This window comes from Podarcis gaigeae, assembly GCF_964106915.1.
Source record: "Podarcis gaigeae genome assembly, chromosome: W".
Lineage (NCBI taxonomy): Eukaryota > Metazoa > Chordata > Lepidosauria > Squamata > Lacertidae > Podarcis > Podarcis gaigeae.
The window spans coordinates 22,711,858-22,737,030 of NC_139695.1; the positions used below are offsets into that span (position 1 = coordinate 22,711,858).

The following is a 25,173-nucleotide window of genomic DNA, read 5'->3' on the forward strand; positions in this document are numbered from 1 at the left end:
CTGAAAATAATGCAACCAATCAAACACAAATTCTTTTACTTGTTCGTATGGCTTCATTTTCCACTTTCCTCCTTCTTTAATTATTAATTCTCCATATGTAATCCAGTTCCCTCTCATATTGATTTTCTTTACGCTCATAACCTCTAATGGGGACAACCAGTGTGGAACTTTAGGTTCTAATATATTTTTATACCTATCCCATATTTCTATTAAGGATCTCCAGAAAATATGATTCTCAAAACCCTTGTGGCTTTTCTTCTTCTCCAACCATAGATACGCGTGCCATCCAAATCTGTTATCAAATCCTTCTAAATCTAAAAGTTTGTTATTTTTTAATTTTATCCATGCTTTTAACCAACAGAGACAGGACGCTTCGTAATATAATTTCAAGTCTGGCAGGGCAAACCCTCCTCTTTCTTTCGCATCTGTTAATAACTTAAATTGTATTCTTGGCTTTTTACCCTGCCAAATATATCTTGAAATTACTCTTTGCCACTCTTTAAAAATCACAGTCCCTTTGATTATAGGAATCATTTGAAATAAAAATAACATCTTTGGAAGCACACTCATTTTAATCGTCGAGATTCTACCCCCAAAAGAGAGTTTCATCCTTCGCCATATCTCCAAGTCTTTTTTAATTCCGTTCCACACTGGTACGTAATTATTTTGAAATAAATCAATATTTTTGGAAGTTAACCATATTCCCAAGTATTTCACCTTCTTTGCCACTTCAATCCCTATTTTTGTTGCATTATTTCTGTTACATTATGGTCCATGTTTTTTACAATTACTTTCGTTTTTTTCTTATTTAGTATAAACCCGGCTACCTTACCAAATTGGTCAATCTCCTCCAGTACCTCATTTAGACTTTTTAATGGATCTTCTATCGTTATTACCAAATCATCGGCAAAGGCTTTAACTTTATATTCATTCTGACCTACTGTCACCCCTTTTATTAGTTCATTTTGTCTAATCGAATTCAAAAGAACTTCCAGGACCATTATAAATAACAGTGGCGAGAGAGGACATCCCTGTCTTGTACCTTTCAATATCTTCACTTCTTCCGTAATCACATTGTTAACAATCAGTTTTGCTTTCTGTTCTGTATAAATCACCCATATTCCATTATAAAAATCTTTTCCAACCTCCATATACTCTAAATTTTTTAACATAAATTCCCATGATATATTATCAAAGGCCTTTTCTGCATCTACAAACATTAGTATAGCTTGTTTCTCATTCCTGGCAGTCAGATATTCCAAAATATTGATTATATTTCTAACATTGTCTTTCATCTGTCTGCCTGGGAGAAAACCAGCTTGATCTTCATGGATGAGTTCTTGCAGAACCTTTTTTAATCTTTTTACTAATATTCCAGAAAAAAAATATATAATTTGTATTCAACAAAGAAATCGGCCTATAATTCTTAACTTGTGATAAATCAGAGTCTTGCTTGGGAATAAGTGTAATGAAGGCTTCTTTCCAAGATTCCGGGATATCTTTTTCCTTCAAAATGTTATTCATAACTTCTTTCAGTGGTACCGTCAGGATATGTCTCAGTTCTTTATAATAACAAGATGTAAAACCATCTGGTCCTGGAGCTTTCCCTCTTTTTAATTCTTTTATGACCTCTATTATTTCCTCATTCACAATTGGGGCGTTCAGTCTGTCTTTCTTTTCTGTCGGGATCTTCTGCACCTTTTTATCTTTTAAGTATCTTTCTATTTTCTTCATATTATTCTTTTCTCTGTTTCTGTACAAATGACTATAAAAATCCAAGAATCCTTTCCTGATACCTTTTGGATTTTCTATTTCTTCTCCATCCACAACAATTTTATTAATTGTGTTTTGTTCCTTTCTTTTCATAATTTGCCACGCGAGCCATTTGCCCGACTTGTTAGCAAACTCAAAGTTCTTTTGTCTTAACTTTTTGATGTTCCATTCCACCTCTTTATTTATTATCATAGCAAATTGTGTTTGCAGAACTTTAATGTTTTGTTTTATCTTTGAATTATTGGGTTTCTTGATTAATTTTTGTTCATTCTCCATTATTTGTTTTAAAATTTCCTTCTTTCCTCTCTCTATATATTTATTTTTAATTGCATTTTGCTGAATGAAGAATCCTCTCATTACCGCCTTACTTGCATCCCAAACTGTGCTCATCTTTGTGCCTTTATTACAGTTGTCCGTGAAATAGTCCATCAACTTCTTTTGTGCCTCTTGTATGATTTTTTGATCTTCTAAGAGATAATCGTTAATTCTCCATCTGAATGATCTTTCTTCATAACCTTTTATCTCCAATTTTATTGGGCTGTGATCCGAAATTACTCTAGGTTGAATTTCAATTTGAAGAATTCTTTGAGGTAATTCATTTGAGACCCAAATTTGATCTATTCTTGACATTGACTGATTTGGATCTGAGTAGAATGTAAACTGTTTTTCTAATGGATGTCTAAGTCTCCAAATGTCAATTAGGTTACAATTCTTCATCATCGAAAGAAAAGTCTTAGGTAGTTTCCCCTCTTTGCTAACATCTTTGTCTCTTAATCTGTCCATTTCCATTGAAACTACTCCATTCATATCTCCCATGACTATAATTTTTTTGTCCATATATTCAAACAGTCTTTCTTCCAAATTTTTATAAAAATCAGTCTTATTTCCATTAGGTGCATAGATCCCGATAATTATTAATTTTTCGCCTTGCCATTTGATCTGGATAGCAATAATTCTTCCTTCTTCATCCTTAAAAATTTGTTCAGCTTCATTTTTTTTCTTTACATATAGTACAATCCCTCTTTTTCCCCCTTTGTCAGAAGATATGAATTCGTTTCCTAATCTGTTATTAATCAAAAAATTTCTATGTTTCCTTGCCACATGTGTCTCTTGTAGACATATAATGTCCAAAATTTTCTTTTTAAAATAATATTCAATTTTATTTCATTTTTTTATCATTCATTCCATTAATATTCCAACGCCACAATTTCAGCGCCATGATGACTTCCTGATTAAAATTAATTTAAATAATTAATCTTTATGATATGTCTATATCTTGTTCTTCTTCCTCTTCCTGTTCCTTGTCTGAATTCTCTCCGTTCTCTCCCCTTCTCTCTTTCAAGTGCTTCCCTCCCATAGGATCTACTCCTCCAGCTGCTCCCTTCTCCTCCTCCTCTTCTACTGTCAATTCCTTGTGCCCATAACTGGACACAGTATTCCAGATGTGTGGGATGTGAAACACAAGAGCAGTCAAGTACAACATTCCTAGAGTGAACATGTTTACACATGGGGAGGAATGTTTGTCCATCCAGCAGGTAAACTTCCTGTTTCCTTCTGGGCTGGGACAGACTTCCTCTGCATGTGACTAGAGGTGGGTGTGGCCTCACCTGTGCAGGTAATGACAAAAGCACAGGGCAGCCATCTCTCTCTTTTTTACTATATGCATCGAAGACACAACATCTGCTTATGAGATAGTTTCCAGGTGTATGTTACTTTTCTAAGATAAGTCTGCTTTCTGGGATCTGATTGTGAACAGAATGTGAGTAAACTCTTTTTATTCTTTTATAGAAGACTGTGTCGTGTCTTATCTTTTATGAGTAAATAAGGGGAAAATACCAGAACAGTTATTATAGAGGCTTTAGCGAGCCTGACCAAATGCATCCACTGTGTGTTTAAAAAGGGGAATGTTACTCTGCTAAACTGTGAACTTGTTAACACAAGTTGGAAAGGCTATAACCAAACAATATATCCTCTCCTGCATCCCTGAACATTCCCACAAGATGTGGTCTGACCAAAGCAGAATAGAGTGGGACTATGACTTCCCTTGATCTGGACACTTGACTTCTGTTGATGCAGCCTAGAATAGCATTAGCTTTTTTATTTCTGCTGCTGCATCACACTGTTCACTCATGTTCAGCTTGTGGTTCACCAAGACCCCTAGATCCTTTTCACATGTATTGCTAGTAAGCCAGGTGTCCCCCTATCTTATATTTGTGAAGCTGGTCCTTCCTGCCTAACTGAAGAACCTGACATTTGTCCATATTGAAATTTGTTTTGTTAGTTTGGGCCCAGTTCTCCCATCTGTTATAAGGTCATTTTGAATTCTGGTTCTGCCTTCTGAAGCATTAGCTACCTTTCCCGTTTTAGTGTCATCTGCAAATTTACTTCCTTCACCTAAGTTGTTTATAAAGACATTGAATGACAACAGGCCCAGGACAGAACCTTGCGACACCCCACTTGTCACTTATCTCCAGGATTACAAGGAACCATTAGTTAGCACTCTTTGTGTTCAGTCAGTTAACCAGCTACAAATCCACCAAACAGTTTCTTTGTTCAACCCACATTTTACCAGCTTCCTTGCAAAAATATTGTTATGTACTGAGTTGAATAGGATCCAAACTGCAGCAGTCTGATTGGTCCTAGAACAATAGGATCCAAATTGCAGCACTCTGATTGGTCCTAGAACAATAGGATTCAGAATGCAGCAGTCTGATTGGTCCTAGAACAATGCAGCAATATGATTGGTTGGCAGGAACCACCCAATCATGCTCCAGATATAAGTGAATCCACAACCTGATTGGCTTACAGTAGAATTCCAGAATTAGCCAATCATGTGCAGCCCATTGTGTAAATAATGTATATAAAGCAGATACTTTGAGGGGACATTCATTCATTCCTCCTCACCACTATGAGCTGAATAAAGAGCATGAAATCACTTTGCGACTCCGAGTATATTTCACTGGCGACGAAGGTGGGATCCCGCTGAGCTGACTGCCACACACAGCACCGCAGCACCGCCACCTGCCGCACCGCTGCCTCGCACCGTGTATCTAGGCTTCAGCTCCGGGACACAAGGAACTCAGAATGGGAACCGACAGCAGCTTCTCGCCGTTCAACCCAGCATCTGGAGACTGGGAAGCGTACGCCTCCCGTTTTACCTTCCTCCTAGAAGCCAAAGGGGTCACCGATGAAGAAGACGTCAAGAAGAGGGCGATATTCTTCAGCGTCTGCGGAGAGGAGACATTTGAAATCGCCCGGGCTCTCCTTGCACCTGAAGACGTTGCTACTGTTCCATACAAAACAATAATGGAACAGCTTAAGGGGCACTTTTCGCCACAGCCCTCAGTGGTGGCTCGTCGAAATGCCTTCTACGCAAAGCGGCAAGCCCCTGGGGAAACCATAACTGGGTTTGTGACCTCTCTCCGCCAAGCCGCCCGGTTCTGCAACTTCTCAGAGCTGGAGAACATGCTTCGGGACCGCCTCGTCGGTGGCCTGAAGGATGAGAAGCTGCAACGACGCCTCTACGCTAAGAAGGACCTAACGTTCCAGGTCGCTCTGGAGGAGGCCCTGGCAACGGAAGCTGCCAAGAGGTCGACACAAGAGGCACGGCCGAGCCTGCCATCCCAACCGAGGGTTCACCACGAAGACCTCACCGACGACTCAGGATCTGACAGGGAGGAAGTGCACCGAGTACAGCAGCACACTCAAGCAGCCCACATACCACAGCTGCCTCGACGAGAAGGAGGGAACTGCGCAAGCTGCGGGGAAAGTCACGAGAGGAGGACCTGCCGTTTCCGCAACGTAGAGTGCAGGCAGTGCAGAAAATTGGGACACATCGCCCGGGTGTGTCGGGCTCGGCCCACCCGACGCCAGGCATCAGATGACCAATCCAAGAGCCCCAGGTCCCGGGGCCCAACGCACCAAGGCAACTTGACGGAGCTCACGGACGTCCAGGTATACCAGTTGCCCTACCCCAACATAGAGAAAATTTATGTAGAGGTACGGATAGAGGGGGCCCCATGCCGCATGGAGCTTGACACGGGTTCAAATCTATCCATAATCTCGGCAAGGACCTTAAGGAAACTGTGTCCTACTGGGGGTCCCAAACTCAGGCCGGCCCCATTCACCCTCCGGGACTTCCAGAAACGTAAGGTCCCCACAATGGGGGTGGGGACCTTCAGGGTGCAATACCGAGGGCGGACGCGGCAACTGGACTTGCTTGTGGTCAAGGGCCCCTACATTAGCTTACTGGGATTGGCATGGTTTGGACCACTGGGGCTAGCCATCACCGGGGTGAACCACACTACCTTACAAGTGGACGTGGATGCCATATTGAAGGAATTTCCGGGGGTTTTCGATGGGAAATTGGGACAGTATACGGGCCCCCCCATTGCTCTACAGCTTGACCCCGCAGTACGACCGGTCAGGCTAAAGGCCCGCCGGGTCCCGTTCGCCCTGAAACCCCGTATAGACGAGGAATTGGACCGGCTTGTGGAGCAAGGAGTGCTGGAGCCGGTGCCTAATGCCCCCTGGGAAACCCCAATCGTCACACCCGTCAAGCCTAATGGTTCAGTCCGCATCTGCACAGACTACAAATGTACCATAAACAAGGCCCTCACGGCCCATGCATACCCAGTGCCAGTGGTCAGCCATGTCCTTGCCACCCTGGCTGGGTCGAAAATTTTCGGCAAGCTGGACTTGGCCCAAGCATATCAACAGCTTCCAGTAGATGAGGCCACAGCAGAGGCACAGACAATTGTGACGCACAGAGGAGCATTCAGGGTAAAGCGGCTGCAATTCGGTGTCAATGTGGCACCAGGCATATTCCAGAATCTAATGGACTCGCTCCTTAAAGGGATTCCTGGCGTCACCCCCTTCTTCGATGATGTGTTGATTGCTGGGCCCACACCAGAGGAGTTTGAGGACCGCCTCCGCACCGTTCTGCACCGTTTCCAGACGGCGGGTCTCAAGGTGAAGCGGGAAAAATGTCTACTAGGAGTGCCTCAGGTGGACTTTCTGGGATTTATGGTGGACGCAGAAGGGGTCCACCCAACTGGGGACAAGGTACGGGCCATTTGTGATGCCCCAGCGCCCAAGAACAAGACTGAACTTCAGGCCTTCTTGGGACTATTGAACTTTTACCATTCCTTCCTTCCCCACAAGGCGGCGGTAGCGGAGCCCCTACACAGACTCCTGGACAAGCGGGCCCCTTGGGTGTGGGGCCAGCGCCTGGAGGCTGCATTCCAGGCAGTCAAGGACCTGCTTGTCTCAAACTCGGTCTTGGCACACTTCGACGAGAGGCTGCCGGTGGTGCTAGCATGCGACGCCTCGCCCTATGGCATTGGCGCTGTCCTGGGACACCAACTCCCGGATGGGAGAGAGGTACCGGTAGCATACTTTTCCCAGACACTCAACGCAACCGAGCGGAACTACTCGCAAATAGACAAGGAGGGGCTCGCAATCGTGAAGGGAGTAAAAAAATTCCATGATTTCTTGTACGGGCGGCCCTTCACCGTGGTGACTGACCACAAGCCGTTGCTTGGCTTGTTTGCTCCCGAAAAGCAGACCCCCCAAGTGCTGTCTCCTCGTGTCCTCAGGTGGTCAATTTTCCTTGCCAGCTACCAGTATGCACTGATTCACCGCCCGGGGAAGGCGATGGGCCATGCGGACGCCCTCAGCAGGCTACCACTACCAGAAACAGGCCCCGACCCAGCACCTGCACAAGAGGTTATGAGCCTGGAGCTGCTTCCTGACCGCCCCATTCAGGCACAAGAAGTTGCACACCATTCCAAGAATGTTCAGCTTGTGGTTCACCAAGACCCCTAGATCCTTTTCACATGTAATGCTAGTAAGCCAGGTGTCCCCCTATCTTATATTTGTGAAGCTGGTCCTTCCTGCCTAACTGAAGAACCTGACATTTGTCCATATTGAAATTTGTTTTGTTAGTTTGGGCCCAGTTCTCCCATCTGTTATAAGGTCATTTTGAATTCTGGTTCTGCCTTCTGAAGCATTAGCTACCTTTCCCGTTTTAGTGTCATCTGCAAATTTACTTCCTTCACCTAAGTTGTTTATAAAGACATTGAATGACAACAGGCCCAGGACAGAACCTTGCGACACCCCACTTGTCACTTATCTCCAGGATTACAAGGAACCATTAGTTAGCACTCTTTGTGTTCAGTCAGTTAACCAGCTACAAATCCACCAAACAGTTTCTTTGTTCAACCCACATTTTACCAGCTTCCTTGCAAAAATATCATGGAGGCATTTGTCAAAATCAAGATACACTTTGCCTAGAGTGTAAGGTCCAACAAATTCACCCATTGCCTTGCTGACAATTTCATTTCCCAGAAGGTGGAAGAAGCAACAAGGGGATCACCCATCTTGGACCTGGTCCTCACCAACAGGCCCATCTATTTCAACATCCATTTCTCACAGTGGATAAACAGTTACCTCTGAGAAACCAGCAAGCAGGACTCAAGCACAAGAGCCCTCTCCGCTCCTGTTGTTTCCAGCAACTGGCATTTGGAAGCATAACGATTTCAAACTATGAAAGCAGAGCACAGCCATCAGGATTGGTAGCTATTGATAGCCCTCTCCTCTTCCATTAATTTGTCTGATCCTCATTTAAAACAGTTCCAAGTTAGTGTCTCCTGTGGGAGCGAGTTCCACAGTTTAACAATTTGTTAAAGTGGAAGGGTGCAGCATTCCCTAAAATGGGCCAATCAGCAACCAGGGCAGGCAGTGGGAAAGGGGGTTGGTTTTTGGGTGCAGCAACCTGGGAGGCACTTGGGGTGAGGGTGGGGCACACAATTGTTTTTTTAAAAAAATTTTCAATGCAGAATCATAACAAAAATTACAAACATTGAATCCAAAATAATACTATACAAAAAAATATGGAACATACAAAAAAAGGAAAAAGAAAAAAAGCAGAGGAAACAAAACAAAACAAAAACGAAAAGGCACACATCTACAGAAAAAAAACATATCGTTATTATAATCTAGTCATTACATACATATACACATACTGACTTCCTTCCTTTGTTCTAAGACCTCAAAAAATTTACTCTTACTGTATTGTTGTGTCTAATTAGATTACTTCCATCTTTGTACTTTTTTTTTACAGCATTTTTCTTTTTCTTTAACCCTGTAAAGCATCATTCATTACATACCGATATACTTACTCCAGAACAATGTTTTTTTTATATACTCTTTAGCACATCCCCATTCTTTTAATAATTTCTGGTCCGATTGTCCCCTTATGAATGCTGTGAGTCTTGCCAGATTTATGTATTCACAAAATTTAATTTGCCATTCTTTCACTGATGGAATTTTTCTCCCTTTCCAGTTTTTTGCTATAAGCATCCTGGCAGCTGTTGTTGCATAAAGGAATACTTTCCTTTGATTGTCGGGAATATCGTTTGTGATTAAACCTAAAAGGAATGCCTCCAGTTTTTTACTGAAAGATATTTTAAACATCTTTTTGAGTTCTTCATAAATTTCATTCCAGAATTGTTTAATAGGTCGGCATTCCCACCACATGTGAAACATTGTTCCTATTTCTTTTTTTGCATCTCCAACAGGTATTTGATTTTAATTTGTAAATTTTAGCAAATTTTACCGGAGTTAAGTACAGTGGGGCACACAATTTGTGGGGCACACCAAAGGTTCACCTCCTTCCAAATTGCCTAAGCCTTGGGGGATGGCCTTCTGTGACACCATTTCCTCTCTTTCCTCTGATTTTTCTCCTGCCATAGAGGTTATTCAGGGGTCAGCAAACTTTTTCAGCAGGGGGCCGGTCCACTGTCCCCCAGACCTTATGGGGGGCCAGACTATATTTTTTGGGGGGGATGAATGAATGCCTACGCCCCACAAATAACCCAGAGATGCACTTTAAATAAAAGCACACATTCAACTCATGTAAAAACACGCTGGTTCCCATACTGTCCACGGGCTGGATTTAGAAGGTGATTGGGCCGGATCCGGCCCCTGGGCCTTAGTTTGCCTACCCATGGGTTATAATCATTTGTAGGAGGAGCACTGCATTCAGCTCCCTCAGGGCCCGTTTTTGTTTTTCAATTGTGTACAAAAGTATTTCAGGAAGAACTCTTGCTTTGCTTGGTCTTTAGCTTTTTCTGTCTTTTGGTTGTGGTGCTGAGGTCCATCTGGTTTTTTTCTATCAGCTGTAACTCACTAAAAAGATGAATACATTTTCTATAGAAGATTAAGCTGTAGCTGTAAAATTTAAAATGAAGTGTATTTTCACTTCTTGTGTGTGTGTGTGTGTGTGTGTGTGTGTGTTACATAACTACCAAGCAACTCCACGGTCTATCTATTTCATTTATACATAAAAAAGAATTCCAATGTATGTACTACTTGAAAACTGATTGCCTTCTTCAAAATATAAAATAAAAGTAAACTATGATTAGGAATGTATAAGATATAACAAAAAGTAATCTGAATAAAACTGCGCCTCTCAGAGTTCTCTACGGGGCCCCCCTGACGTCTGCGCCCTAGGCGGCTTTCTAGATGTCCTGATGAGAGCCCCAACCCTGTGTGCGTGTGAGGGGGGGGGGAGGCTGCACTGAGCGCCTTCAGGGGGTCCTTCCTGGCCTCTGACAAGGATCTCTTGGCCCTTTCAGCCTGGTGGGACTCTGACTCCCATCAGCCCGAGGAAGCACAGTCAATGGCCAGGGACAATGCGAGGAAACCTACTGTTTTGTTCGCTTTCGATTCCTTTTGCAAGTGCATTACATTTTGCCTTTTCAACTGTCTGAAGCAAGTTGAACTCGTGTATAAAAAAGTGTTTCAGCTCAGCCTCTCTGAGATAACCCACGAAATAATCCAGTAGTCTATTGAAGCATTTGTCGAGATTTGCTGCAATCCATTCATCATCATCACGGGACCACTTGGTACATGCATGAAAAAAGGCAGTTTTGGCAAGGTAAGAATGGACGCGCAGCAACATCGCGCTCGCTGGCCCTGCCGGAGAGTGGCGCGCACATTGAGGAAGAGCGCAGGGGAAGAGCGAAGCCAGGCTGGAGCACTTCTGTCTGTTGATAGATGTTTCCGGGGATGCTGAAAGCCTGCAGAACCCGAACCAAACCCCTGGGTCCGCCTTGCTCAGGGCCTCAGAGGCTCTCCAAGGATTTCAGGGAAGGAGAGTCTCTCTCAGCCCTGCTTGGAGATGCTGAGCGGGATACACTCAGGACGTCCTGAGCGGGAGGCGGATGCTCTGCCACTGAACCATGTCGGTCCTTCGCCTCTGCGCCCTGTAGCACATCAGCAGCACCCAGAGGAGACCTGGTTGGGGGAAATACTCTTGTGTGAAAGGGAGAACCGCTGCAGAAAGAGGGGCTGCGTTGGCCACTCTCTTTTGTCATGTGGATTTCCCCATCACCGCATTAAAAAAAGACAAAATACTAGGAGCACGTTCTTTTAAATTGCTCATCCCTTCGTTTGAAGGTGGTTCGAAATCCTTTTTCAGGCTTGCTATGGGACATTGGTTTGGCGCGTTCCTCCGTCTTCCGACGCTTCTTTATGTTATGATGATCATGTTTAATGTATCTATTAGCGATACGTGTGTGCTGCGGCTGCTGCCCGAGAGCATAACACACTGGTGGCTTACAATATTATTATTACACAATAAAAAATTTAATACATTACAATATTTTATCATAATTACCGTTTATAATATGTTACAAAGTATAAATTTTAATATTATATAAAATGTATAGTGTACAATCATAGTATAACAAAAATAATATTAATGTACCCCCTGAATTAATAATAATAATATAAATATTTTATAATATTTTATCGTCTTAACATTACTATATCTTAGAGTGTGCTATAAATTATATAACACAATATTGTATAACAACTCTAATATTTATATGTCTTCTGCCCTCAATATATTATTACATAATTATCATACATTCTAATTTATATTAACATGCTATGAATTGTAATATATTATATTTAAAGTATATAATGTTATGGTATAACAGTAAGATTGATATTTCTCCCCGCCTTCCGAATTACCCAAATCTCTAATAATTTGGAGCGTGATTTGCTGAGTGGGTGGAAGAAAATAAAAACGGCACATGAGGCTGGGCGCGGGGAAAACAAATAAAAACCGCCACCCCCGTTTTCTTTTCACCGGCGGTAGCGGCATGAAGTTCTCCGGCTGACGCGTGTTCTCTTTCGACACAGGCAAAGAAAAGATGCTTCCGAGTCTTGTTTTTTTTTCTTCCTGAAAACAATCCGAAACACATTTTGGAAGGGGGGGTAATTTTCCCTCCTCCCTCCCCCACTCTTTTGCTCGGTCCCGGACTCCCCTGAAATCCAGGAAGTCTCCTGGCCGAGGCGAACCGGCCCGGCTGAATCTCCGCGGCGCCTCAGTCTGCGCGCTTTGGGCTGCTGGCCAGTTCCCCGCGCTGACCTTGAGGAGCGAAGCGCGCCACTGGGGAGGCCCGGTCGACATCACACACGCGTGCACCCACCCAACCATCCAGGGTGAGAGAAAACAAACCCGGAGGGAGACTTTTCCCTCCAAGAGGAGACGGCCGCTGAATACGCCCCCCCATGCCCCCGCCCCGTGTTTTCCCGAGGAGCACAGAGTTTCGGTCGCTCCAATCTGGAGTGGGGGGGTGGGGGGCTGGGGGGAAACCAGGGAGGGAACCAACAGAAGGCCCTCGGCGCTGGACCTCAGTGTCCAGGCAGAACGATGGGGGTTGAGACGCTCCTTCAGATATACTGGACGGAGGCCGTTTAGGACTTTAAGGGTCAGCACCAGCACTTTGAATTGTGCTCGGAAACGTACTGGGAGCCAATGTAGCCCTTTCGCCTCCACTGTTGCTCCTGAGTAGCCAGTGCGCCCCGTCGGGGCCTCAAGTGCATGGAAGCCAGTCTCCAGCTGGGCTGATGAGGATGGGACGTTTCGTCTTCGGGCTGCGCCAGGAGGTGGGGCAAGCGGAGATCTGCTCAAAAAGCCGCTGTGGGGGGGGGGGGGAGCACTGCCCCCATCGGGTGGGTGGGGGTTCTGACTCCCGACGCCCCACCCCATGGGTATAATGGAGCCCTAACTCTCCACTCCCCAGCGCCCTCCTTCCTCGGCTGGGCGCTTCTTACTCCCGCCTCCCCACCCCCACCCCCTACCTCAAGAGGCGGCGGAAGAGACTGGGCTAGCGCAGCCTTCCCGCCCAGTTATAAAGGCGGCTGCCCTTCCCTGCCCATCGGTCGGTCGGTCGGTGCCGCTGCCAGTCCGCCCTTAGGTCCCGGACCCGCCGCCACCATCACCGCCGATTAAGGCTCAGACGCTGCCCGGCTCTCCTACTTTCAGAGGAGATGATGGATTGCTCCTACGACGATGATCTGGACGAGCTTTGCCCAGTCTGCGAGGACAAGGTATCCGGTTACCATTACGGACTGCTCACCTGCGAGAGTTGCAAGGTAAGGGCCGGCCGTCGAGGGACAGCGACCCGCTCGGGACTGCCTTCCGCAGTCGAGAAAGGGCCTTAGTGGTCTTCTTCTTAGGAAGGAGAGAGGGAAGAGGTTTGAGATCAGGGATCCCCAAATTTGGACCCCCAAAAATGTTTCAGGGCAGCAGCGTGGGCTTGTGGGGTCGGATGCCCTTCTTTAAAAAAAATGCAGGCTCCCCCTTCCCCAATGAACTCCGCTCCACCCGCCGACTGAATAATGACCCCCGGATGGGATTATCATAATAAATGCCGCATTGAAAATTGGCTATCGCCCTGGGCTTCTTAACTGCAGCGCCCTAAAACACCCCAGAGCAAAACCGTCAGTGCAGAAAATTATGGTGGCGTATTTTAATACATGACGCTGGACGTGCGTATTTAAAAGAGGTTCATCTCTCGGCTAGGGATGGGGTTTACAAATATTTGCAGGGCAAAACGGTGAGTACAGGATTGAAAAGGAAACAATTAGGATGCAAACAAAATTTGAATTATTATCGCTATCACTGCTTCATGGTTATATGAAATAGTGATAACTGCTTCAGTATTATTAAAAATAATCATTAAAATTAAGCCATGCTACTAATATTAGCAACATAAATGCAAATCATTATATTGATTAAAATAGCTCCAAAATTATTGTTAAATATATTTTTCTTAAGCACCAAGCCATCCACATCGAACTCTGGATTACCCAGCGCTTCAGAACAGTACTTCATTAACCTCAGAACCTTTCCCATATTCTGTTGAAAATCCCGGTACATATTTCGACCTGTAGAAGCCGTCACTCATCTTAATTTTCTCGGGCCCATCTCTGTAGCGCAGCCCCACAACGCTCGCCCTGTAGAACCCACAATACGGCCTCAGTTCCTTTGGGGTTTTTGTTTTCGATCATTTGTGATATTTTAGAGGCCACAGGAGGACTGCGAATGTTTATCACTTCTCTTCGAGCACCGATTTTACGGATCGCGAGTTTTAAGGAGTCCGTGATCCGGCGCGCAAAATCGCATGTAACGCTGATTTGATGTCACTCCCATTCAGGAGCGATAGGTTCCCTAAGTCTGTTCCGGGGAGGGGGTGGGGGCCGGGGGGCAAATGCTTCCCTTGCGCGGCCTTTTAGTCCCTAAAACTCTTTTCGAAAAATGCGCGGTAGGAATTCTTTGGAAATCTTATCTGAGAATGACTACAATGCTTCCGGAATAAACGAAATCGACTGGTTTGCGGGCGACTCGATCAGGAAATGTGTCCGGGAAAATGCATCCCGGTCTGGAGTTCTCAAAAGATGATTCAATGAAGGAGATTCGTCTTTTGGGGAACCGCAAGTCTTAGCAGTTAATATTATTAAAAAACTGAACCTAGGGAAGCGTTTGGCGGTTGGGGATCTGGGGACGCTTTCCGGTGAGCAGCATGTGCACGTCGGGGTGTGGATGTGATGGCAATTATTTTCCAAGAAAGTGCCTTGTATATTTTTAGGCGCGGGAAAATATATGGCTGCGCGAAAGACGCCCGAGGACCCTGCGCGCCTCTCCCTGGAGTCGAGGGGGTGAACCAAACGGAGCCCCGGAGCGCTGCACTCGGCCCTTCTGTGCAAAAGGCCTAGTGGTGCTCAGGACCAGACCCGGCTGGCCCGCTCCGTCCTTCTCTCCAGGAACGGGTTTGCGCCAAACAGGGTCTCCGGAGGCCGCCAGAGGACGGTGCTCGGCGGGGGCCCCTGCTGGGAAGTGCCGCTTTGCAAGCGGTGGGTGCGAGAAGGGTTAGGGAGAAATTGGGGGGGGGGGGGTGAGGCGAATATTACCCTCCACCCCCCCCACCAAATGATGACACCCAGCAAGGGCATCCCTTTAAAGTGAGGTTACAGGGAACCAGGCAGAGGGCCTTCTCGGTAGTGGCGCCCTCCCTGTGGAACGCCCTCCCATCAGATGTCAAGGAAATAAGCAGCTATCTTATTTTTAAAAGACATCTGAAGGCAGCCCTGTTTAGGGAAGTTTTTAATATTTAATGCTGTATTGTTTTTAACACTCCATTGGGAGCCGCCCAGAGTGGCTAGGGAAACTCAGCCAGATGGGCGGGGTATTATTATTATTATTAATAATAATAAAATTAAAATGTCTGTTCTTGGTCATTTTTCTGCTTTGTGGATTTATTTATTTGCCGGGTGAGGGAAGACATTATTCTTTTTTTCTTCGTTCAGTTTGGTTTAGTTTCTTTCCAGTTCCCCCGTCCTCCCTTGTTGTCTCTAAAGGTGTTTTTGCTTGCTTGCTTGTTTTGAGACGGTGCTTTTGAGATTCCCACCTTAATGGTAGGATCAAGGAAGGTGGGGGAGGGATTTGTTGTGAGGCTCCCACAAAGGATGGGCAAGGTCCATGGAGTCTCTTCAAACTTCCGGAGGTGCCCCCCATCATGTGTGTGTGTGTGGGGGGGGGGGAATCGGCAGCTCCAGCTTGAAGGCCCGGCCGCCCCCACCCTCACCACCAGCGAAAGGGAGATGCGCTTTCCCTGGGGGACTGATAATGCCCTAAGCGCCTTGCGGGGGTGGGTGGGTTGCCAGTTAGGTCCTGTGAGAAACTCTAGTCTTAAGAAACACCTGCCACCCTGTCTCAGTCTCTCGCTGGAAAAAAGTGTATTCCTTCACTTACACTTCAGAATTATAATTAGAATTATTAAATGTATTGCTCACTCTTCACTAGTAGGTCCCAGGGCAGCTTACAACAATCTGAAATTCAGAATTAACAATTGTGTGGTAAGCCAGCACTGCCCCCCCCCCCATGGTTCTTGCAGTTTAACATCCTGGCTGAAGGTTAGATTCCAGGAGGCAGAATATGACAGGGCATGGGGTATCTGCAGACAGGTGCCGGGGCTGAAGCGAGGGGGCCTGGGCAGTGGAGCCAACTGAGGAACCGTGCCCATCTTGCATTCTGAGAAGAGGCGCGCTCTTGAGGCTCCCTTTCCCCAGGGTGAGGCCGCCTCTTCTAGGATTCATCCCTGGAGCTGAGCCGCCCCCCCTGTTCTGAGTCGAATATCTTTTTTTTAATTGCCTGAGGTTGTGACATCATCAGCGGTGTGCAGAAGTTCGCAAGACAAAATTACTTGCGGAAATGTGCTTTATTTAAAATAATCACAATATAATGTGATTCTTCTCCTTATGTGGAGGTGGTGATGGTGATGTGATGGAATTGGAATAATAATAAGAAAAAATTATTTTTATCCCGCCCATTTAATTGGGTTGCCCCAGCCACTCTGTGGGTGGCTTTCAGTATATATATTAAAAATAGTAAAACACAGTAAAACATTACACCTTATTGAGCTTCCCTATACAGGGTTGCCTTCAGATGTTTCCTAAATGTTATATAATTACTGATGTCCTGATGGGGGGGGGGTGTTCCACAGGGCAGGCGCCACTACCGAGAAGGCCCTCTGCCTGGTTCCCTGTAGCTTCGCTTCTCGCAGTGAGGGAACTGCCAGAAGGCCCTCGGAGCTGGACCTCAGAGTTTTGGGTGCTTGTCTTTTTTTTTTTTATAAATATTTATTAAGAATTTTTATAAGAAAAAAGCATAGATAACAAACAACATTGCTTATGTCATACACAAAATTCCATAACTCATTTGGACTTCCTCACGTCTCCCGCTCCCACTTACATTGTTAAAAAGTTTTTCCACGCAAATTATCATCTTGTTTTCAATCTTATATCCACTCATTTAAATATAATCTAATAGTTCTCCCAGAGGATTTGTCTTTTCCTTAATCTCACTTATCATCTAATTTCAATCTAGTTTAGTGGTGGCCAATTATTTATGATCAAGCATCCTTCTTAACATTCAATCAAATTACAATATTTTTGTAAATAAGTTTTAAATTTCTTCCAATCTTCTTCCATCCTTTCTTCTCCCAGGTCTCGGATTCTGCCGGTCATCTCTGCCAATTGCATATAGTCTATCAGCTGCATCTGCCATTCTTCCAGTGTGGGTAGATCTTGAGTCTTCCAGTTCTTGGCAATAAGTATCCTTGCTGCTGTTGTTGCATACATAAAAAATGTTCGGTCCTTCTTTAACACCCCCTGGCCGACAATACCCAAGAGGAAGGCCTCTGGTTTCTTGGTAAAGGTATACTTAAATACCTTTTTCAGCTCATTATATATCATTTCCCAGAAGGCCTTCACTTTAGGGCAGGTCCACCAGAGGTGAAAGAATGTTCCTTCATTTTCCTTACATTTCCAACATTTATTATCAGACGAATGGTATATTTTGGCAAGTTTAACTGGGGTCATGTACCATCTATATATCATTTTCATTACATTTTCCTTCAAAGCATTACATGCAGTGAAGTTCAGCCCAGTGGTCCACAACCTTTCCCAGTCCTCAAACATAATGTTATGCCCAATATCCTGTGCCCACTTTATCATAGCAGATTTAACCAGTTCGTCTTGTGTATTCCATTTTAACAGCAGGTTATACATTCTTGATAGTACCTTAGTCTTTGGTTCTAACAGTTCTGTCTCCAACTTCGATTTCTCCACCTGGAACCCTAGTTTTTTGTCATTTTTAAAAACTTCTTTAATCTGGGCGTAATGTAACCAGTCTCGCACTTTACCCTCCATTTTCTCCAAACTCTGCAATTTCCAATTGTCACCGTCTTTTTCTAATATTTCCCAATATTTTGGCCATTTGGCCTCCATATTGGGTCTTTTTCGGGCCTTAGCTTCCAGAGGGGACAGCCACCTCGGAGTTTTGTTTTCCAATAAGTCTTTATATTTTGTCCAGACATTGAATACTGCTTTCCTGACAATATGGTTCTTAAAGGCCTTATTGATCTTAACTTTATCATACCATAAATATGCATGCCAGCCAAAAGCATTGTTAAAACCTTCCAAATCCAACACTTCAGTGTCTTCAAGAAGTAGCCAGTCTTTTAGCCAGCAGAAAGCTGCGGCTTCATAGTACAGTTTTAAGTCTGGCAGGGCGAAGCCCCCTCTTTCTTTCGCATCAGTTAATATCTTAAACTTAATTCTGGGCTTTTTGCCCTGCCAGACAAATTTAGAAATATCTCTCTGCCACTTCCGGAAACACTCCGTCTTGTCCACAATTTGCAATGTTTGAAACAAAAACAACATCTTTGGCAATACATTCATCTTAATGGCAGCTATTCGGCCTAACAAAGAAAGCTTCAATTTTGACCAACTGTCCAAGTCTCTCTTAATTTCAGACCAACATTTTTCATAATTATCCTTAAATAGACTCAGATTTTTTGCTGTTATGTTTACCCCTAGGTACTTTACTTTTTTAACCACAGTTAGTTCTGTTTCTCTCTGAAACCGTTCTGACTCTGTATCTGTCAAGTTTTTCCCCAACACCTTGGTTTTCTGTTTATTTAGTTTAAATCCCGCCACCCGACCAAAGTCTTGAATCAGTTGTAATACTCTTTTTGTACTAGATTCTGGCTCCTGCAAGGTCAAGACTAGGTCATCTGCAAAAGCTTTAAGTTTATATTGTTTCGCTCCGACCTGAATCCCTTGCACCAACCGGTCCCCTCTAATCCTATTCAAGAGCACCTCCAGGACCGAAATGAATAACAGAGGGGAAATCGGGCAGCCTTGTCGTGTACCTTTTTCAATTTTAAACTCTTCTGTAACCACATTGTTAACTATCAATTTAGCCTTTTGTTCTGAATATATTGCATCAATCCCATTTTCAAAACCCCGTCCCACTCCCATTTCTTTTAAATTCCCCTTCATAAATTTCCAAGAGATATTATCAAAGGCCTTCTCCGCGTCTATAAAAATTAACACTGCTTTTGTATTTATGTTTGTTTGCAAAAGTTCCAAAATGTCAATGATGTTCCTTGTGTTGGCAAACATATGTCTACCTGGGAGAAAGCCTGCCTGATCTTTATGAATTACTTCGTTTAAGACTCTTTTAAGTCTGCTTGCCAAAATATCTGCAAATATTTTGTAATCCACATTTAAAAGGGAGATGGGACGGTAGTTCTTAAGTTGTGTCTTCTCAGTTTCCGATTTTGGTATCAATGTGATGAAAGCTTCCTTCCACGATTCCGGCGCCTTCTTTCCCTCCATAATTTCGTTGCTGACCTCCATCAATGGTTGTATCAGATAATCTTTTAATGTCTTATAGTACTTGGAGGTCAAGCCGTCTGGCCCTGGAGATTTGCCCAATTTCATGTTCTGAATGGCTTGTTCAATCTCTTGTCGTGTTATTTTGCTGTTCAGGAGTGATCTATTTTCTTGTGAAAGCTTTTTAAGTCCATTTTTTCCCAAAAATTGTTTAATCTCAGCCTCATTCTGCGGCCCTTGAGTATAAAGTTTTTTGAAATATTTCTGAAAACACTTTCTAATCTCCACGGGGTTCTGAATGTTTCTTCCTTCAATTTCCAAGTTTGTGACTACATTTAACTTTTGTCTCTTCTTCAACTGCCAAGCCAGCAGTTTCCCACATTTATTTGCTGATTCAAAAGTTTTTTGTCTCATTAGTTTGATCTTCCATTCTATTTCCTGGTTCATCAGTTTGGAATATTGTGCCTGATGGAGTTTAATTTCTCTCAGAATCGGCTGTGACTTCGGATTCGATCTTAACTTCTTCTCTAACTCTTTGATTTTCTCCAAAATCTTGTCTTTCCTCTCATTTTGTGTTCTTTTTTTAACAGCATTCTGTTGTATCAAGAACCCCCTCATCACAGCCTTGCTTGCGTCCCAAATGATTCTTTTTTCCACCGTAGTGCTCATGTTTATCTCAAAATAGTCCTTCAAGACTTTTTGGGCCTTCTTGATGATCTCCTGATCTCTAAACAAATTGTCATTCATCTTCCATCTAAAGGAACCGGTTGGTAGAAGTGTCAAATCCATTTTCAATGCATTATGGTCGGAGCAGGTTTTTGGGCAGATTTCCACTTTCCTGACCTTGGGTGCCAGACCTCTAGTTATCCATATTTGGTCGATTCTTGTCCAAGTCAGCTGGGCTTCAGAGAAGAATGTTCCTTCTTTTCCCAAGGGGTTCTTCGTTCTCCAAATGTCAATCCAGTCCATATTGTCTGTCATTTCGAAAAAGGTCTTTGGTAGTCTGCCATCTTTCGTAACATTTTGGCTTTGTGACTTATCCATGTAAGTTGATACGACTCCATTCATGTCTCCCATCATAATGATGTTGCCATAGTCCAGATACTCCAGCATAGTCTCATGCAACTTCTTATAAAATTCCGATTTTCCTTCGTTTGGTGCATAAATTCCTAATAGCAAAATCTTCTCTCCTTGGTGTTGTATTTCGATTGCCAAAATTCTTCCATGTTCATCTTTAAATAGAAATTTAGGTGACAGGCTCTCTTTTGCATAAATCACCACGCCTCTCTTCTTTACTGTGTCTGAAGATATAAATTCCTGACCAAGTCTTTTATTTATTAACACTTTTCTATGGAGCCTAGTCACATGTGTTTCTTGTAAGCAAATAATGTCCAATTGTTCCTTTTTTAATATATGAAAAAATTTCCTCCTTTTTTCTGGAATATTGCAGCCATTTATATTCCAACTCAACAGTTGCAGAGACATCCTGGATAAATCTGGTTATTTTTCTGGGAGTGGTACCTTATTGGCTGGGTCTTCAGAATCCGAGGGTGCCGGTGTCTCTGGTGCTCCAGGCCCTGGTGGTAATTCAAGTCCTTTTTGAAGGTCCTCTCCGTGCACTTTAGAAATTTGTCTCTGTCTTCCAATGTTCTGATTTTAATCTTCTTCCCTCTGAAAGTAAAAGATAATCCTTGAGGAAAGTCCCACCTGAAGATGATTGAGTTGCTCCTCAGCAGTCTTGCTAGTTCCAAGTACTCAGATCTAAGATCCAAAAGTTGTTTAGGAATGTCCTTGTAAATTTCAGTTCTTTTGTCCAAGATGTCCAGTGACTTTCCGTAATGCAGGCCCAGGATCTTGTCCCTTTCCTCCTTTGATCTCAATGTTATCAAACAGTCTCTGGGTTTGTCTTTCTTTGTAAGTCTTCCAAGCCTGAAAGCTGATACAATTTTAAAGTCTTTTTCTTCTAGGTTCCAAAACTTGGAAAATATTTTGGTCAGAAACTAAGTTGTCTTCTTCCACTTCTGGGACCGACCTAATCCTTAAATTAGTCTCCCTGTTCCGTAATTCAATCATAGAAAGGTAGGTCTGGTGTTCTCCTACTTGTTTACTGAGTGGTCTCACCTCTTTTTCTAGCTTTCCAAGTGTTTGGCTGGCATCTTCAGCCAATTTCCGATTTTCACCTGTAGCCTCCTTCAATTCTCCAATTGCTTGTGTATTCTGTGCCACTTGTCCAGTTAATCTATTTAGACATTCTGTGTTTTGATCGATTTTAAATGTTTGCTCATCAGCTTTTTTGTCCAGGGATTCAACTCTCTTGTCCAAAGATTCCAATTTTTCATAGATTTTCTCTAAAATAGAAACAGTTGATCCAGAGGCCATATCTTCCAATTGTAATTCCTCAGTTTCTCCTCCTCCTGCCCTTGGCAAGGATGCAGCTTCTTCCTCAGAAAGTAAAATAGGCACAGACGATCTACGTGGCTGTAAGGCTGTGGCTAAGGTTGTTTGTCTGGTTCTTACTCTATGTTCCTTTTCTTTGGGCTCCTTTTCTTTAGGCTCCTTTTTTCTTGCACCACTCATTCCAAAGTTATCTAAAAGTCAAGGTCAGGCTGAGTTGTTTCCCATGAGAAAGAGACGGCCCAGATGGTAACAGTCAAACAGGAGGCCGGGAAAGAGAAAGTAAAACAATGCCACTGCTGTAAATTCCAAAACCTCTAGGGGGAGCTTAAAAAGTCTTTCGGGAAGAGATCAATTCCAGTAAAGTTCATAAAATCAGAATTAATGTCCAGGAACCTTCAAATAATAAATTTTGGCAGAGTTGGTATTAAATAAATACAATGTCTCAAATAGTGCTTGCTGGTATTCCAAATGATGCCTCAAAGTAGCAATTCCAGACCCCTCAGATTGTTTCCAAATTTAAGTTCAAAGTGTCCAAATCTGCAAGCTGACTGCTACAGTTACTCAGGCAGTTCCAGCACCTGGGTTTTTAACTTAAGTTGTAATTCCAATAGGAGAAGATGCCACAGTCCAAATTAGCAACAAAAAGTCCGATGCTTACAGTCCTATTCTGCTTCAAAGGAGGTTCAATGGGTGCTCAGATCCCTTAGATTAAAAGTTCAGTCTCTGCCTCCACACCTCCTGCTCTTTGCTTTGAAGTTCAGTAGCAGCGGAAGACGGACTTCCTTTTTTTCCGTCAATCCGCTTTCAGTCAAATTCCGTTACTTTTTGGAGCTTTAAAAATTTTGAAAGTCCTTATTACTCACGGGTTGTTGCTTTCCGAAACGTAAATTCAGGAAGAAAGGTCAGTGCTCACCGGCAACGGCTTCGCGGCTTCACTCCGTTGACTGCGGAGCGACCCTCAGCGCCGCTACCCCCTCCGCGATCCGGAGCCCCTTACGGGGTTCCTTCAACGTTTTGGGGGCAGCTCCTGGCGCCCACCGGGTCCCAAGACCGCAGGCTTCTGCCGCCTGCGGTTTTCCGATGTGGGTCTCCGCTTCGCCGTAGTGGACGACCCGTTTCAAACGGAGCTTCCCTCTCCTGTTTAGAAGAGGGCAGCCATTACCGTTCGCGCCGCCTCCGGAAGTCGAGTTTTGGGTGCTTGTCGCCCCTCCTTGATAGGAGTCAGGGAGGTGGCGATGGTGGGGGCCAGAATGGGACAGCTTGATTAGATGCTAATTATATTGGAGCTGTGGTCCCCAAAGGGGTCCCTGGCTTCCCAATTCTCCTCTGCCCCAGTCAGCATGGCCACCGGATTGGTTAGGGGTGATGGGAGTTGTACCCTTTGCTATCAAGTGCTTGGGTCCAGGGTGCTCCGGTTATTGTCCCTGCTCAGCCCTGAAACTCTCCCCAGTTGTGCCACATTTCCCTCCTCCTCTCACCGTTGCTCCATCCCTGCTTTGCTCAAACATCTCCCTCTTCCATTTCCGAGCTGCCTCATGTGGATATGATATGATATGATTTCACTCCTGGTGCGATGTGTTGTCTTCTGCATGTAGTTCCAAACTGTGATAGTTTACAACAGGTACTTTATAATAAGCAAACATCCAAACGTGGAAACTATTATTTTATTTTAAAAGCCACATGTTCGATCTCCAGCTTTTCTAAGTAGCGCTGGGAATGACCCCTGCCCGTGAGCTCTGCTGCCAGTCCATACAGGCAGTGTTGAGTCAGGTGAACCAAAGTTCTGCCTAGGTATGAAGCAGATTTCCATTTTCCTGAACTGCTAAGACCAAAAAAATTAACATGGTATAAGCTTCTTCATCAGATGCATATGGGGACATGACTCTTGGGTTGTGGTATTGTTTAGAGATTGTTGTTGTTGTTGTTTATTGTTTATGACTACTTTGGAATGTTTGTAATTGTGTGGGTTTTTTTACATGTTGCAAGCTGCCTTGAATATGGTTTTAACTTTGGAAAGGCAGCACACAAATAAAATGATTGAAAGACAGAGAGATCGTTAACTGTGAAATCAGAGGGAAATTAAATGGATTTATGATTACTAATAGTATCACTATCATCTTACAAAGGGCCCCAAAGTATCTATCAGCTGTAAAGACAAAAACAGTCTATGCCCACAGACTCACCACCAGAGAGACATGGCACAAAAGAAATAAACAAGGAGGAAGGCAGAGGAAAGCAAGTGTTGGAGCAGTTGCTTCCTGACTGGCCCACGGATGGGGCCAGGTTGGTCTCCTCTTTGCTGTGTTGCTGTTCCTTCAGATACCCATGATAAAGGATGCAAAAATGGTTACAGTCACCCTTCCCAGAGCAGAGTTGATGATCATAATGCTTTGGTACATGTGTAGTGGGATACACTCTCACACATATTCAGGTCTCCTGATTCCACCCTGCCGCTTTCCCAGTTGCCCCCCTTGTGTCCCAAAGAGCGCCAGAGGGAACTGGGTTTTGAGACAAGGAGCAGAGCTAGCTATCTAAACACATTTAAAAGGACACAGAATGTTAATTGGCTGAATGCCTGGCTGAAGTAAAACATTTTCGCCAGGCGCCACAGATATGTATTGGAGGCGACAGCCGAGCCTCCCTGGGGAGAGCATTCAGCAAGCGGGGAGCCACCACTGAAAAGGCCCGTTCTCCTACTGCAGCTCTCCGGGTCTCCAGTGGAGGGGGCAAACGAAGAAGGGCCTCAGGTGGTACAGTCTTCTCCCTCCTGCACCCGAGCTTCATCTGTGTCGGGTTCACCGTGAGTTCCTCAGAATCATAGGCTCTGCTCTGGAAGGTGTGGCATATTTACTGTACTAAAGCGAGAGTTATAATAATAATAATAATTTTTTATTTATACCCCACCCTTCCCAGTTCAGAAAACCGGGCTCAGGGCGGCTAACAACAAATTTAAAACACTTAATTGAGGCAACAAAAAACAGCTTAAAATACAGTATAAAACGTGAATAACAATAAATTCAGAATTGAAAAATCAATTGGGGGGGGGGAAATCCATCCAACAAACATTAGATGATCACCAGGGCTAGCTGGCTGAGTTAGTCCTATTTGGGCCAGCGAGGAGACCAGGGGAGAATGAGCTGTGGGATCCCAGAGCAGGTAATCTTCATAAAAGGGGGGGGGGGAGGAAGGGGACTAAAAGATTAGGCTAAGTTCAAATTGAGAGCCAGGTGGAATAGCTCTGTTTTACAGGCCCTGCGGAAGGAATTAAATCCTGCAGGGCCCTGGTCTCATGGGACAGAACATTCCACCAGGTCGGAGCCATCACTGAGAAGGCCCTGGCCCTGGTGGAGGATAATCTGATTTCCTTAGGGCCCAGTGTGGGAATGTTCAGGGTTGCAGGAGAGGATATATTGTCTGATTATATCCTTATCCAACTTGTGTTAACAAGTTCCCCAATTTCAGCAG

At 44.2% G+C, this 25,173-nt stretch overlaps 1 protein-coding gene and 1 long non-coding RNA gene across 2 annotated transcripts in view; one reads left to right on the forward strand and one right to left on the reverse strand.

The window, feature by feature from the left end:
• The window catches only part of LOC310835984, a 948,096-nt gene that overhangs the window by 597,156 nt on the left and 325,767 nt on the right, over window positions 1–25,173 (reverse strand). The window lies entirely within an intron of this gene.
• LOC310835948 (steroidogenic factor 1-like) overlaps window positions 13,120–25,173 on the forward strand; it is a gene marked incomplete at its 5' end in the record, with an annotated part of 59,600 nt that continues 47,546 nt past the window's right edge. Inside the window, one exon of the mRNA XM_083720912.1 lies at window positions 13,120–13,224. Within this exon, the coding sequence (XP_083577038.1) occupies window positions 13,120–13,224 (105 nt within the window). The remainder of the gene's footprint in view (window positions 13,225–25,173) is intronic.